The 14,706-nt window shown below is 39.9% G+C and overlaps 1 protein-coding gene across 2 annotated transcripts; it reads left to right on the top strand.

The window, feature by feature from the left end:
• Positions 1-1,950: 1,950 nt before the first annotated feature.
• Positions 1,951-14,117, top strand: LOC137046508 (zinc finger protein 436-like). 2 transcript variants are annotated; one of them, XM_067423771.1, is made up of 3 exons: positions 1,951-2,072; positions 7,215-7,316; positions 13,080-14,117. In XM_067423771.1, exons 2-3 carry the CDS (start codon positions 7,259-7,261, stop codon positions 13,829-13,831), a joined length of 810 nt encoding a protein of 269 aa, XP_067279872.1. In that variant the 5' UTR covers positions 1,951-2,072; positions 7,215-7,258; the 3' UTR covers positions 13,832-14,117. The 2 variants fall into 2 exon arrangements, with proteins under 2 accessions (XP_067279872.1, XP_067279873.1); XM_067423772.1 differs by lacking the exon at positions 7,215-7,316 and having other exon boundaries at positions 1,970-2,072.
• The last annotated feature ends 589 nt before the right edge of the window (positions 14,118-14,706 follow it).

Genomic DNA, 14,706 nt, shown 5'->3' with positions numbered 1-14,706 from the left:
GTTTAATTAATTTAAAATATCACATGAGTACTGTTTTGTCCTGAATAGCAAGAGTGCAGTAAAATTCAATAAATAAGAAGTTAATGTTGTTAATTTAGACACAGTATTGTCTGTTTTTGACAATTTGGTCAAAATTGTGCCATTGAAAATAAATAAATATATATATATATATATATATATATATATATATATATCCACAGCAGAACTGTTGTGTATCTCAAAGCAACACATAACAGTGTTTCATTTCTGAATTAATGAGTAGCTGAACTTATTCATTTTGAGTAGCCTGGATGTCAGCCGAACTTAGCCCCGCCCACAATAATTTTAGGTCGGGCAGTTCGGTCTGGCATCGCTCCATAGGGGAGTAATTATCCCTGAACAGAAACTGTTCGGACCAATGAGATCATCAGGGCGGACTTTAGACGATGACGGACAGATGATCAACAGTACCGTAATCATGCACGTCATCAAAGGGGCTTGGGTTATATTTGTTCAAATCCTAAACGGAGAGCTTGTTTGTATCTGCATCACCTTCACTATTTCTCTCAGAAATGATGATCATGTTGGGTAAGTACTCTGTGTATCAATAAATTCTTTTATTTTTTTACAACACCGGCAAAGATCGTTTATTCCAGCCTGATACCAGTGCGTGTGCAGACAGGGTTGCCAAGTTTTTACAACAAAACCCGCCAACTACTAGCCCTAAACAATAGCTTCTCGGGGGGTTCTCCAGGGGAAAAATGGTGTTTGGGGGGTAAAGTGTGTGTTATTTTGGTAAGGTTGCTGCTAAAATTCGCACTCATGGGTCTATATATCACATAATAGTCGTTTCAACCCGCGAACATATAAAACAACCGCGGGGAAAAAAAGCGGACTTGGCAACACCATGGGCAACACAGTGCAGTTGAGGTCTGTTGATGTCGCTTCGTTGCTCTGATTGGTTGTAGGTCTATCCAATTGATGTCTTTCCTGGTTCGGTTGAAAACACACTCCATAATCACAGCCCAATGGAGCACCAGACTCATATTCTGACTAGAATTGAGTATGACCACATCAGGCTAGTTGTTTCCCCATCTTGTGGGGTTTTGCACTTTAATGTTGTCATCTAGTTGTTACAGTGTGAACTAACTTTAAGATCATTTAAATGACCTCATGGTTTCGTTATACATTTGATGAACTGTTTGGACCCTAACTAAGCCTAACATGAATTGAATTAAATAATTTTAAACTGATTTACCTACTCTCGATCCTCAGAATAACTTTAATGGGTTTCTATATGTTATGACAATAGTTTTGGATTCTAGTCTGCTTTTTTTATTTTTTATTTCAATATTTTTGATATACATTGTGTATGAGTAAATGCTGTCGTTTTGGTGAAATCTCAATACCTCTGATTTGCAAACCATTCCTTTGTCTCTAATTTGCACGGTTAATATGTGATTACAGCGATCAACCCTCATCAATATTCCTTCAGCTTCTCTCTGAACGGGTATTTAATAATTGACAGTCAACAGAGCTGTGAATATAGAGCACATATCTGATAATAACACAACTTTTGAGAGATCTAATGACTAAAATACCATAAAGAAGTAACAGAACTGTAATGTAGGCTAAAGGTCTGCTTTATCATTTTATTTTTGATTTGCCCTAACGTCATTGAATTATGGGAATTTATTGATTTGAGACCTAGTGATTGTGAATGAAGACAAGCAGCATCTGTTTCAAAAATGTTCATTTGCAAATTAAAATGGAAATTCATTGACCAAAAATAATTGTATACAATGTATAGCATTTAATAAAGGAAACATTGGCGTACACGTGTGAAATCACTCAGATAAATTATTTTTAATTTCTAACTTTTCAAGATCGGCTAGAATATATTGACATATCTTTGAATGAGCGACTTTCACTTTTACTTCACCGCGACGCATCGCCTGTGTCCGCCAGTGGAGGCGCTCGAGTGACCGAAGCAACCACACACATCCGAGTCTAGAGAAGTGAGCAAGAGAAGGAACATAAACAGAGGTGGAACAAAGCCGTTCATTCTGCTCAAAATCTGATGTTTTCACACTGTGAGTACATTCATTGATCATTTAGTAATAAGGGATATAGGAGGAATATAAATCCAAACGAATCGAGTCGGTTCATTTAGTGTTTCACTCAGAAAATAACCAACTGATGTTAATTAATCTCGAGAAACGTAAACTCATTACTGGTTTTTCACATTATAATATGTGTAGTGAACAAATGAATCATGCGTAATAGAGATTTTAATGATAAATCAGCTAACGTAAGCAGAGCTCGTTTGGAAGGAGATGGCATCTGATAAAATGACACAAATCACCCACTCAGTGTAACCCCCCCTTACCATCCCCATTAGATTAACCGTCTTGAGTAATTTATGTAAAATGCATCAAATTTGTAAATTGTATACAAATTATATTTAACTAACTGCTTCAAACCTCGCGTTTGGTATGAGTATGGTATGGGTGAGTTTAAATTAGGCCGTAGAAATAAACGTCAAAAGTATCGTCATGTTATGTTTACCACAGGCTTTATAAATTGATCATCTCTATCGATCCAGGGGGCGGGGCTTTTGTCATGCCTGCCTTACTCAATACTGCAATTTCAGACATAACATGAAATGTTCAAGATATCCGTTTTTGTTCTGACTTCTGACATGCTGTTTACCTGTAAATTATTGTGCAACAATCTGACAGAACTGGCGTTAGATGCCTGTATCTCTGAATTGCAGTATTTTACTGTCTCACATTCACACGTTTAATGATGTGTGATTACAGCGATCAACCCTCATCAATATTCTTTCAGCTTCTCTCTGAACTGCTGTGAGATTTGAAGAATTTATATTTAAACAGTGCTGGAAATAGAGATAATTTACTAGAGATAAATTAGAGATAACACTTTGAGAAGATAAATTCATTATTTGTTTGTCACTATTTAGAGTCTGTAAGTGTTTGATCCTCGTGTGTCTCACTGTCTCAGGTAAATCATTCTGGGAACAATTAACCAAATATATATATATATTTATATATTTGGTTAATTGTATATATATATGTATGTATATATGTATGTGTGTGTATATATATATATATATATATATATATATATATATATACACACATGGGCGTCGGAAGCAAATAAAAAGTGGGTGGGTCAGTAGCGGCTAAGGCAAAATATGACAGGTGGGCAATTTTTTTCGCGGGGGGTCTGGGGGTTCTCCCCCACAAAAAAAATGATTTCATAGATGTGATTTCCTGCATTATGGTGCGTTTTAGGCCATATCCCTTTCCTATACCAAAAAAGACCTCAAACCAGTCAATACCAATAGTCTAATAAAAAGGCTATATTCATTTAACTGCCATAGACATCAACAGTTTCACAGATAATGCTCCGTGTCCAGACAGAAAAAGTGCCGTTTACTAAACGATTGATTGGGCTAGACAAAATGACAGAAATCACTGAATTATTCACTGTGGCTGTAGAGTAGGGGTAAGACGCATGGTATCAAGTTTTGACGCAGATCGAGCATAGGTTCGAATCCACCTTTTGCCACACTCGCTCTACTCCCTTTCCCCATCACATATCAGAGCGGAAAGGTATTTGTTTTCAATAAAAAAATAGAAAATATTAGAAAAGGGGAAATAAAGCGTTTAACATGTTTCTTAATAAGTTTCTCGGTTAAGGGGTAGTCAATGTAAGCAGACATGGGCTGAATTAGAGACGATAAAAGTGAGTGGGTCCAATATCATCGGTCTTAAAAAGTGGGTGGGTCTTGTCCCACCCACACAATGGTTCCGACGCCCATATATATATATATTAGACATGTGCCGATTTTCGATAATGCGATTTATCACGATAATGAATATGCACGATATTGTTATCGTGGGCACTTTAAAATATCGTAAATAATAATTTATTAACAATTTATTATTTTTTTATTATGCATTCAAGAGTACTTTGCCCATCAACCGTATAAATGCTCAACACCGCTGTATTCTGCGTCAAAGGGACACGCGCTCGGATATAAACAAGCCCAACGTGCGTTTGCACATGACTGAACCGGTGAAGGAGACGCGCTGCTGAAGTGCCGCTCAGTGACAGCAGAGGGCGCTGATGAACTGCAGAATGCGGCTGTTACCCCGGAAACCAGCAAACAAACAAAAACCGCGTTTAGTTTTTAAAACAGCCATTCGTTTTTTGTAATCTCAATGTTGTTCATCACAGCTCCAAATACTTAATACTTAAAGACTTAATAGGCTATTTATTTTCAAACTTAAACATTTTTATGTTTTAATCTGGACTACAACATGCCCTAATGATTAGAACTGTTCTGATTATTTTTTATTGTTCAGTAAAACTTTGAGACATACGACTTCATTAGTTAACATGTTAATTCATTATTCACCAAACTGACAATGAAAAATACTTATAAAGAATTAATCATTCTATGTTCATTTCTTAGTTACTGTTTAATAACATTAAAATCAAAATCAAAATAACTTTTTTAATGGACCCAAGATAAAACTAACAATGATCAGTATTTCTGAACTAACATTACCAAAAACATTATACTTTCTGTACCAAATGTAGCTATTGCTCAATCTTAGTTAATGCATTATATATGAGACCTTATTGCAATTTGTAAGCCTACCTGTTGTTCTTTATAGCCTAATTCTTTTACAGTTTAATCTGTTTAAAAATTGTACTTTTACAGCTCTGAAAAAAATCAAGAGACCACTTAACATTGATTTCTCAATGAGGGGTCTCTTAATTTTTTTCCAGAGCTGTATATATTTTTGGTGCATTATTGTATTTAAACATTCAGTTATTTTTGTTCTTACAAAAATAGTTCTTAAAGCTGTTATGCTATGGCAACACTTTTTTTTGCAACTTATTTCAATATCGTGATAATATCATATATCGTGATAAAACTTCATCAATTAATCGCAACATGAAAAATTGATATCGGCACATGCCTAATATATATATATATATATATATATATATATATATATATATATATATATATATATATATATATATATTATAGCTGAAGAAAACAAATGCCAACACCACCATAGTCCTTAGAATGAATCTTCAGGGGACCATTTGTCTCTGTAGCATTGCAAAAACATACACATAATATACTCGAAAAACAAAACAGGCCTTAAAACTAAACTGCTTTTTATAGTCAGTTTGTTTTGTTATATTTCAGTCAACAAGCTCTCTGATGAGAAACATTATGAGGGGTTCCAGGCTAATGCCTTTCTTTAGACCAGGGGCCCGTTCTTCGTACCTCGCTTAATACATCTGAGATGATTTGACAGATCCCAGATCATTTAATCCTGATAACTGATCTCGGGCTAATTTGGTTCTTCAAACGAATTTGCGGATTGGATTAAAATATCTGGATTAAGTTATCTGAGATCACTGCCCGTGCCTGTGTTCCCTGAAGAGATGCATCGATACTCGAAACCACGATCAGCAATGCAGCGATTGGCTGACGTCAAGACAACATAATGACATCATTTAATTAAAAAAGCCATCTGGCAAAAAAACTTGTTAAAGAAGAAAAAATTATTTTCTGGACCTTTATAAGGAAACAGACAAACGACCAAACCAACATAAAAGTTAGATAAATTAAATGTGCACTGTTTTGATGAACATGATTTCCAATTATTTATATTCACGATTTTATAATATTTGTACACACTTTGCTTTTTTTTTTAGTTAAAGTTTCTTAACAGTCAAGATCGAATGATCTGCATCTCTTGAGCTGCATCAAGCCACTCCCATATTATCCGTCATCACTCACATTAATGCACAACAAAGTCGCCTGTCAATCGTGCGTCATATCTGCGCTACCCTCGGTTTTATTACCCTCGCTTACTCTTAGCAGTGTGAACATGTCAGAGCAGCGCCGAGCGAACGCACAGAGGAACGTCATAACATAATTTTAAACACACTTAAATGTATCTAATATGATAAACAGAGCTGCTTTACCTTATAATCATGACCGGAAACGTGGATGTGTCCCGTCCCGTTATAATAAAAGTCCCGGTGCTTGTGAGGCGGGTATTTGTATAATAATCGCTCCAGCGGCCGTGCTCAGCTCCTCAACACTCGGTCCTGCTCTGCTTCACACTACAGTAACGTTAATAACCGCATGCATGAACATGATTTCTCCCCGAGTCCTATTTTCCACCGGCTGTGAGGTGAAGACCACATGTCCCAAGATACTGCGCTCACACTTGGCGTCATCAAACTACACCTTTGTTTTGAATAGGCGCCCTCTAGTGGACGGAAAGTTGCATAGTGCACCTTTAACTGCACAATGTGTGCAAACCTTAAATACAACTATAACGTAATCATTCCATCACAATTCACAAATACATTTCTCAATCAATTGACTGTGTCTATAGTATTATACACAAATTTTACACAACATTAAAATATTATTTTAAAATAAATTTTTATGTTTATTATTATTTTAAATTATTATTGCCCCTGGTTCAGTAATGAACTCTTGTAATAAAGTGGCAGTGGCTAGGACAGATTTTAAGTATCACCTCAAGATGCGATCTAATCCTGTTTACATGAAATAAGCTGAGCAGGTTTAAGCTAACGGACCTGTTGCTATGACAGCAAGTCCAGGATGAGCTTCGAAGAACCAAACAAATCCGAGATCAAGCCAAATCGGCAACAATCAAATCCAGCTAACCGAGTTAGCGACGTACGAAGAACAAGCCCCAGGGGTTGGGAACCTCTTTTGACCAAAGAGCCATTTTTCATTTTCACCGCGGATTATCATAAATACGACACTCGCGAACAGCACCAAACACACACTTTGGCCAGTACAACTTGAATATTATTATCATAAACTTTTTATTGGTAAGCAGTACAAGAAATGAATTGTAATTGTCTGCTTTTTCTGCAGAGTGGATCTCTGTTGATCCACTCTGTCTTTTTTTTTTTAACCGATCATTTGCCATGTGAGCCATAAGTGGCTTATAGCCAACAGCCTGACAGGGTGTGCAAATGCTGCTCAAAACGGCATGTTCCTTACCTTGATTAATTAATGACAGAATTTTATTTTTGGGTGACCGTTAGTTCTATTAGAGTAGATCATTTGCACCTGAATAATATTATATTAATTATAATAATAACAACAATATATTCCCATCTTCCCACAGGAGAAAAAGCAAGCAGGGGAAACTACAGACATACTATTGTAAAGATGGAGTTTGAGGAGGAATCCTGCATAATAAAAGTTGAAGAGACAGAGGAACAAATAGGTTGGTGTATAACAATATATCTAGAACTAGAAAAAAATTAATGTCTTTCAAATTTCAACTGCATTTTTTCCTCAGCAAATTTCTTATTTGTAAATATTTGTATGAACATAAAAGATTGAACAATTTCACAGACATTCGACGAACAGAAATGTAATAATGAGTGCGTTTTCATGCACACCAGTAAGCTGATAACTCACAAATATCAGCTTATTGAAATAACCACTTTTCCCCGTTTACATACAAACTAGTTAACTGACAACGCAAGTAAACCGCGTTTACATTACTTTATTAATAAACCGGGTTATTTTCTTGTAGTGACGTCAAAAATAATAACGTCCGTATCTGACTCGGAGTATTCCAAATGTTACGTCAGTTGTGATGTTAAATAAAGCATTCACCGTGTCAGCGGGAGATTCACGGCTCATATTATCCCTCATGCCGTTTGACTGAACCTCTCCTACTTCTGCTGCATGAGATGAGAACACAAATTTACAATTTTCTGTTTTTTAAAAGCGTCTGCATTTGTGATAATATTTCCTTATTTCAAAACGCTCGCTCGCTCTGTCTGGCTGCATTTAAATCTGCCCTAAGTTTGCATTTTTGTCACCTATCACACATGCGCACTTCAATAAGCCGACAGAAAGCAGGTTAAAGCAGCACTAGGTAACCTTTGCTCTCGGGGTCCCCCTACAGTTGGGAAAAAATATTGTCCTCTACTACTGCCATCCTACAACAACAGGGGATGCACGTGCATTTGTTGACATGATACCCTGATAGCCCTGAACTAGTGATGTGCGGGTCGTCTCATAACCCGCGGACCCCGTATGTCTATTTAATGGTCGCGGGTGCGGGGCGGGTTGTAAAAATATATACAGTGGTGCGGGGCGGGCCAAATCATTTCATAAAATCGGGACCTGCGGGTTGGGGAAAAAAGCCGACGCGCGCATCACTAACAGTTACCCTGAACACTGTTCACATGTGGGAAGTTCTGCTTGCGTCGCGTGTGAAATGTTTTTATCCCAGGTACAGTGGCTTATATTTCAGCATGTCATAATATGGTTTCATGGGTTTTATTTTTTTTATACGCCAAATGATCGCGATGCTCACGTTTACAAGCCAGCGTCATTTTAGTAGCCTAGTCTATCTATTGGTTACCATTTTACAGAATCTATACGATACTTCAATTCAATGTTTGAGTGGTAGGTAATTACCATAACCATAGTAAACATGACAGCTAAGTCCGTATCGGTCGGGCACGCCTCCTTCAGCTCATGGCAACGAGCAAACGCTGGCCCAATGTTGATCCTCGTCCTGCGTTTAATCCCATCACTTTTTCGTTTCCTCTTATTGCTTTCCTCCAACAAAACCTTTGCTTTCTTATTTTTTTGTGCTGCTTCCGCCATGATTATAACATCCGATAAACAAATGATGGCTGGGCTCGCACGTCCAAATGTAAGGAAGTGTGGGTGGTGGTGGAAGTGACGTATATGCCGTAAAGCAGTCGAATTTTGTAGTTCTTTTTGTTCTCGGGTTACTACCCGAAGTTTAAAAGTATGATTAAAAATCTATACAGACCCCGTCAGGCTATGGCAGATGTGCCATTCAAACTGTTGTAAGTTGATGTATCATCACCAGAGTCTTGAAAATATATTATGAGGGTATAAAAGTTACCTAGTGCTGTTTTAATACGTTTACATGTGGCGTAAAATCGGGGTAAAAAGCAAAAAACTACCTGTCCCGATCGGTTTATCCTTACGCTGTTTATGACCTTACTCCGATAAAAGAAAACAGCTTACTGTGTTTACATGACCATGTTCATTGTCGGCTTATTGGGCATAATCGGCTTAAGAATGTGCATGGAAACACACCTAATAATGAGTCTCTGAACACAGCGGGCTCAATATCAAAAGCAGCTGTCAGTAAGTAGCAGTCATTATGGGCTGTCCTTTCTGTCTCCTGTCTTTGGTGTCTTCATTACAGACACTTCTGTTTATTGCTCTGTTCACATCTGCAGTCCTCATGCCTCCTGCAGCAGGACTATGACATGTTCACACAGGCGATCAGAGACCCTGGGCATCTTTCTCCTGGTGTTTCTCAGAGTCTGTAGAAAGGTCTCTTTAATGTCCAAAGTTATTGCAACTGTGACATTATTTTTCATTTTGCCTGTAAACTGTTAGGCCTGGTTTCACAGATGACTTCGGTTCAATATTTTAAGATTACATATTACATATTTTAAGATATGTGAATGCAAGTTGCTTTCAGTTAAAACTAGGGCTGTGTTGAAAAAATCGATTCACCAATTCTGAATTGATTTTCATATTCATTTCTAAAGATCGATCCGTAACTCAGAGGTTCGATTCAATAATAGGCCTACATTTTCCCCGAGATTTAATTTGCCGCGTCATTGAATTCACGCATGCGCGCGAGGTGGAAGGACTTTAAAACAACGAACATGGCAGCTTTAAAAACTCCAGAACTGCCGCGGACAGAGAATACTAGAGTAGGTAAACAAACTCAAGCCGAAGCTCTCGTCACTATACCGCCGCCACCGTGCTGAAGAAGCGCCGCGGACAGAGAATACTAGAGTAGGTAAACAAACTCAAGCCGAAGCTCTCGTCACTATACCACCGCCGCCGTGCTGACGAAGCGCCGCGGACAGAGAATACTAGAGTAGATAAACAAACTCAAGCCGAAGCTCTCGTCACTATACCGCCGCGGCCGTGCTGAAGAAGCGCCGCGGACAGAGAATACTAGAGTAGATAAACAAACTCAAGCCGAAGCTCTCGTCACTATACCGCCGCCGCCGTGCTGAAGAAGCGCCGCGGACAGAGAATACTAGAGTAGATAAACAAACTCAAGCCGAAGCTCTCGTCACTATACCGCCGCCACCGTGCTGAAGAAGCGCCGCGGACAGAGAATACTAGAGTAGATAAACAAACTCAAGCCGAAGCTCTCGTCACTATACCGCCGCGGCCAGGCTGAAGAAGCGCTGCGGACAGAGAATACTAGAGTAGATAAACAAACTCAAGCCGAAGCTCTCGTCACTATACCGCCGCGGCCAGGCTGAAAAAGCGCTGCGGACAGAGAATACTAGAGTAGATAAACAAACTCAAGCCGAAGCTCTCGTCACTATACCGCCGCCGCCGTGCTGAAGAAGCGCCGCGGACAGAGAATACTAGAGTAGATAAACAAACTCAAGCCGAAGCTCTCGTCACTATACCGCCGCCGCCGTGCTGAAGAAGCGCCGCGGACAGAGAATACTAGAGTAGATAAACAAACTCAAGCCGAAGCTCTCGTCACTATACCGCCGCGGCCAGGCTGAAGAAGCGCTGCGGACAGAGAATACTAGAGTAGATAAACAAACTCAAGCCGAAGCTCTCGTCACTATACCGCCGCCGCCGTGCTGAAGAAGCATCGCCAACAGAGAATACTAGAGTAGATAAACAAACTCAAGCCGAAGCTCTCGTCACTATACCGCCGCCACCGTGCTGAAGAAGCGCCGCGGACAGAGAATACTAGAGTAGGTAAACAAACTCAAGCCGAAGCTCTCGTCACTATACCGCCGCCGCCGTGCTGAAGAAGCGCCGCGGACAGAGAATACTAGAGTAGATAAACAAACTCAAGCCGAAGCTCTCGTCACTATACCGCCGCCGCCGTGCTGAAGAAGCGCCGCGGACAGAGAATATTAGAGTAGATAAACAAACTCAAGCCGAAGCTCTCGTCACTATACCGCCGCCGCCGTGCTGAAGAAGCGCCGCGGACAGAGAATACTAGAGTAGATAAACAAACTCAAGCCGAAGCTCTCGTCACTATACCACCGCCACCGTGCTGAAGAAGCACCGCGGACAGAGAATACTAGAGTAGATAAACAAACTCAAGCCGAAGCTCTCGTCACTATACCACCGCCACCGTGCTGAAAAAGCATCGCCAACAGAGAATACTAGAGTAGATAAACAAACTCAAGCCGAAGCTCTCGTCACTATACCACCGCCACCGTGCTGAAGAAGCACCGCGGACAGAGAATACTAGAGTAGATAAACAAACTCAAGCCGAAGCTCTCGTCACTATACCGCCGCCGCCGTGCTGAAGAAGCGCCGCGGACAGAGAATACTAGAGTAGATAAACAAACTCAAGCCGAAGCTCTCGTCACTATACCGCCGCCGCCGTGCTGAAGAAGAGCCGCGGACAGAGAATACTAGAGTAGATAAACAAACTCAAGCCGAAGCTCTCGTCACTATACCGCCGCCGCCGTGCTGAAGAAGCGCTGCGGACAGAGAATACTAGAGTAGATAAACAAACTCAACCCGAAGCTCTCGTCACTATACCGCCGCCGCCGTGCTGACGAAGCGCCGCGGACAGAGAATACTAGAGTAGATAAACAAACTCAAGCCGAAGCTCTCGTCACTATACCGCCGCCACCGTGCTGAAGAAGCGCCACGGACAGAGAATACTAGAGTAGGTAAACAAACTCAAGCCGAAGCTCTCGTCACTATACCGCCGCCGCCGTGCTGAAGAAGCATCGCCAACAGAGAATACTAGAGTAGATAAACAAACTCAAGCCGAAGCTCTCGTCACTATACCACCGCCACCGTGCTGAAAAAGCATCGCCAACAGAGAATACTAGAGTAGGTAAACAAACTCAAGCCGAAGCTCTCGTCACTATACCGCCGCCGCCGTGCTGAAGAAGCGCCGTGGACAGAGAATACTAGAGTAGATAAACAAACTCAAGCCGAAGCTCTCGTCACTATACCACCGCCGCCGCCGTGCTGAAGAAGCGCCGCGGACAGAGAATACTAGAGTAGATAAACAAACTCAAGCCGAAGCTCTCGTCACTATACCACCGCCGTGCTGAAGAAGCGCCGTGGACAGACCGAGTTTTCCTCACTCTTCCTCTTCCCTCGTTACCGCAGCGGACAGAGAATACTAGAGTAAGGTAGACGAGTGAACTCGGGCTGCTGGATATGTCGAGAACTCGGCTTACGTCACAGCCGTTCTCACTGCAGGCAGCACGCGCTTACTGCCAAGGAAGTTGTAATGGCTGGCTTGTCATGACAGCACTCTCCACAGCGCATAGTTGTTCTTTACAACCATCAATACTCCATTAATTTGCAGTTGAATGTCTATAATAATAGTGTCAATATGTTGCATTACTACAGTCCTGTAATATTCAGGTAACAGCTGGAAAAAATGCTTTCTTTAAAAACACTTATGTAAATCTCAAAGATCGGATTGGATCAGATCGGATCGAATAATGATAATCGATTCAAGATCTTGAGAATCGGAATCGAATCGATTCTTGAAATTCAAAACCAGCCCTAGTTAAAACTGCTCAGACATGTATTTTAGTCTGACACTAGCTTAAGCCTTGCCTGTGAAACCGAGGGTCTGTGTCTTAAGGACTATTTCACAGGTGCCTGAAGGAATGGGACGAAAATAAAAATAATACATTGTTTGAAACCCTGTATAAAAAGTAGTTGGGTTTTTATTGATTGGCGAAGTTCTTCATTTATGACTCTGTGTCAAGTTCATTTGACAGTTAATCATATTCTGTTGGATTGTAATTTGTATAATACTTCTAGAAAATGCATCCATTTAAAAACATGTTTACATGGAATATTTCTGAATGCATCACCTGAATGTATTTAGATATTATACCTTTTGTCCAGTTTAAATGTTTTTATATAATAATTTAAAATGTATGTTCTTTTTGTGTTTCATTTGTTCATTTTATTGAATTATATGAATTGAATATGTTGATTTTAGATGCTGTGGAAGTGAATGAAGACAAACCTCATCATTTCATAAATGAAGATGGAAAAACAGTCAAAGCATCTCTCACCTGCTTTGAGTGTGGAAAGAGTTTCACACGTAAAGAACACCTTAAGAGACACATGAGGATTCACACTAAAGAAAAACCTCATACATGCTTTGATTGTGGAAAAAGTTTCGGTCGCAAAAGCGTTCTCATCAATCATCTGCGCTCTCACTCTGGAGTGAGATCATTCAGCTGTGATCATTGTCAGAAGGCATTTGTTTTGGAATCAGGGTTAAGAAGACATCTTAAGGTTCACGCTGCTGTGAAGCCTCACTTCTGTTCTTTTTGTGGAAAGAGTTTTTCACTACTGGATCATTTAAAAGCGCATGAGCGTATTCATACTGGTGCAAAACCTTTTATGTGCTTCTGTGGGAAGACCTTTACTGCATTAAGCAACTTAAATCAACACCAGAGAATTCATACCGGAGAGAAACCGTACAAGTGCTCACACTGTGGAAAGAGTTTCGCTCGGTCAGGAAACCTGAAAGATCATGAGAGAGTTCATACTGGAGAGAAACCGTACAAGTGCTCACACTGTTATCAGAGTTTTGCTCGGTCAGGACACCTGAAAGATCATGAGAGACTTCATACCGGAGAGAAGCCTCACCAGTGCTCTTCATGTGGGAAGAGTTTCGCTCGGTTAGCTCATTTACTGAAACATAAGAATATAAAAACTCATTGCCTGAAGTTGCCTGAATGAGCAAATATTCATGTTCAGATCCTTCACTCACAAATAATATACTTACAAGTATTTAATTAATCTAAAGATAATTTTCTAAAATTAGTTATAAAGTTAGTTATATCATTTGTCAAGGACATTTTGGCAGGGTCCGTAATAGTTTACGAAACTAGTGTTGTAAAATTTAATTTATGAAGAGAGATGTTTCGTTTCTTTGCGGAGTTGAGGAGTAGAAATTTTGCACTTTATTTTCATTTAAAGAAATGCTCTGTACGTTGAGACAAAGATAAATAAAAAAGGAACACGGCTTGTGTGATTTAATGAATGGAAAAACTCACAAGCAAGGGGTTAAACATTGTGCAAAATTCTATACACAGTGCCTCCGGAAAGTATTCACAGCGCTTCACTTTTTCCACATTTTGTTAATGGATTAAATTCATTATTGTCCTCAAAATTTTACAAACAATACCTCATAATGGCAACATGAATGAAGCTTCTTTCAAATCTTTACAAATAAAAAACGTGAACAAAAAGTATTCTCAGCCTTTGCTCAATATTTTGTTGAAGCGCCTTTGGGACCAATTACCGTCTCAAGTCTTTTTGAATATGAAGTTGTAAGCTTGGCACACCTATATTTGGGCAGTTTCTCCAATTCTTCTTCGCAGGACCTCTCAAGGTCCATCAGGTTTAAAGGGAGGGTCGGTGCAAAGCCATTTTCAGATCTCTCAGAATCAAATTGGGTTCAAGTCTGGGCTCTGGCTGGGCCACTCAAGGACATTCAGAGTTGTCCTGTAGCCACTCCTTTGTTATCTTGGCTGTGTGCTTAGGGTCGTTGTCCTGTCCTGAACCTTTGCCCCAATCGGAGTGCTCTGCTGCTGAAAAACATCCCCACAGCA

This window comes from Pseudorasbora parva, chromosome 18 (assembly GCF_024679245.1).
Source record: "Pseudorasbora parva isolate DD20220531a chromosome 18, ASM2467924v1, whole genome shotgun sequence".
Taxonomy (NCBI): domain Eukaryota; kingdom Metazoa; phylum Chordata; class Actinopteri; order Cypriniformes; family Gobionidae; genus Pseudorasbora; species Pseudorasbora parva.
This window is presented reverse-complemented; position numbering and strand designations above follow the sequence as displayed.

Bases quoted from the DNA above. Each gene is read 5' to 3' on its own strand.
- LOC137046508 (XM_067423771.1), top strand. From the start codon at position 7,259: ATGGAGTTTGAGGAGGAATCCTGCATAATAAAAGTTGAAGAGACAGAG. The intron at 7,317-13,079 runs GTTGGTGTATAA...TGTTGATTTTAG, and splicing joins AGAGACAGAGGAACAAATAG to ATGCTGTGGAAGTGAATGAA.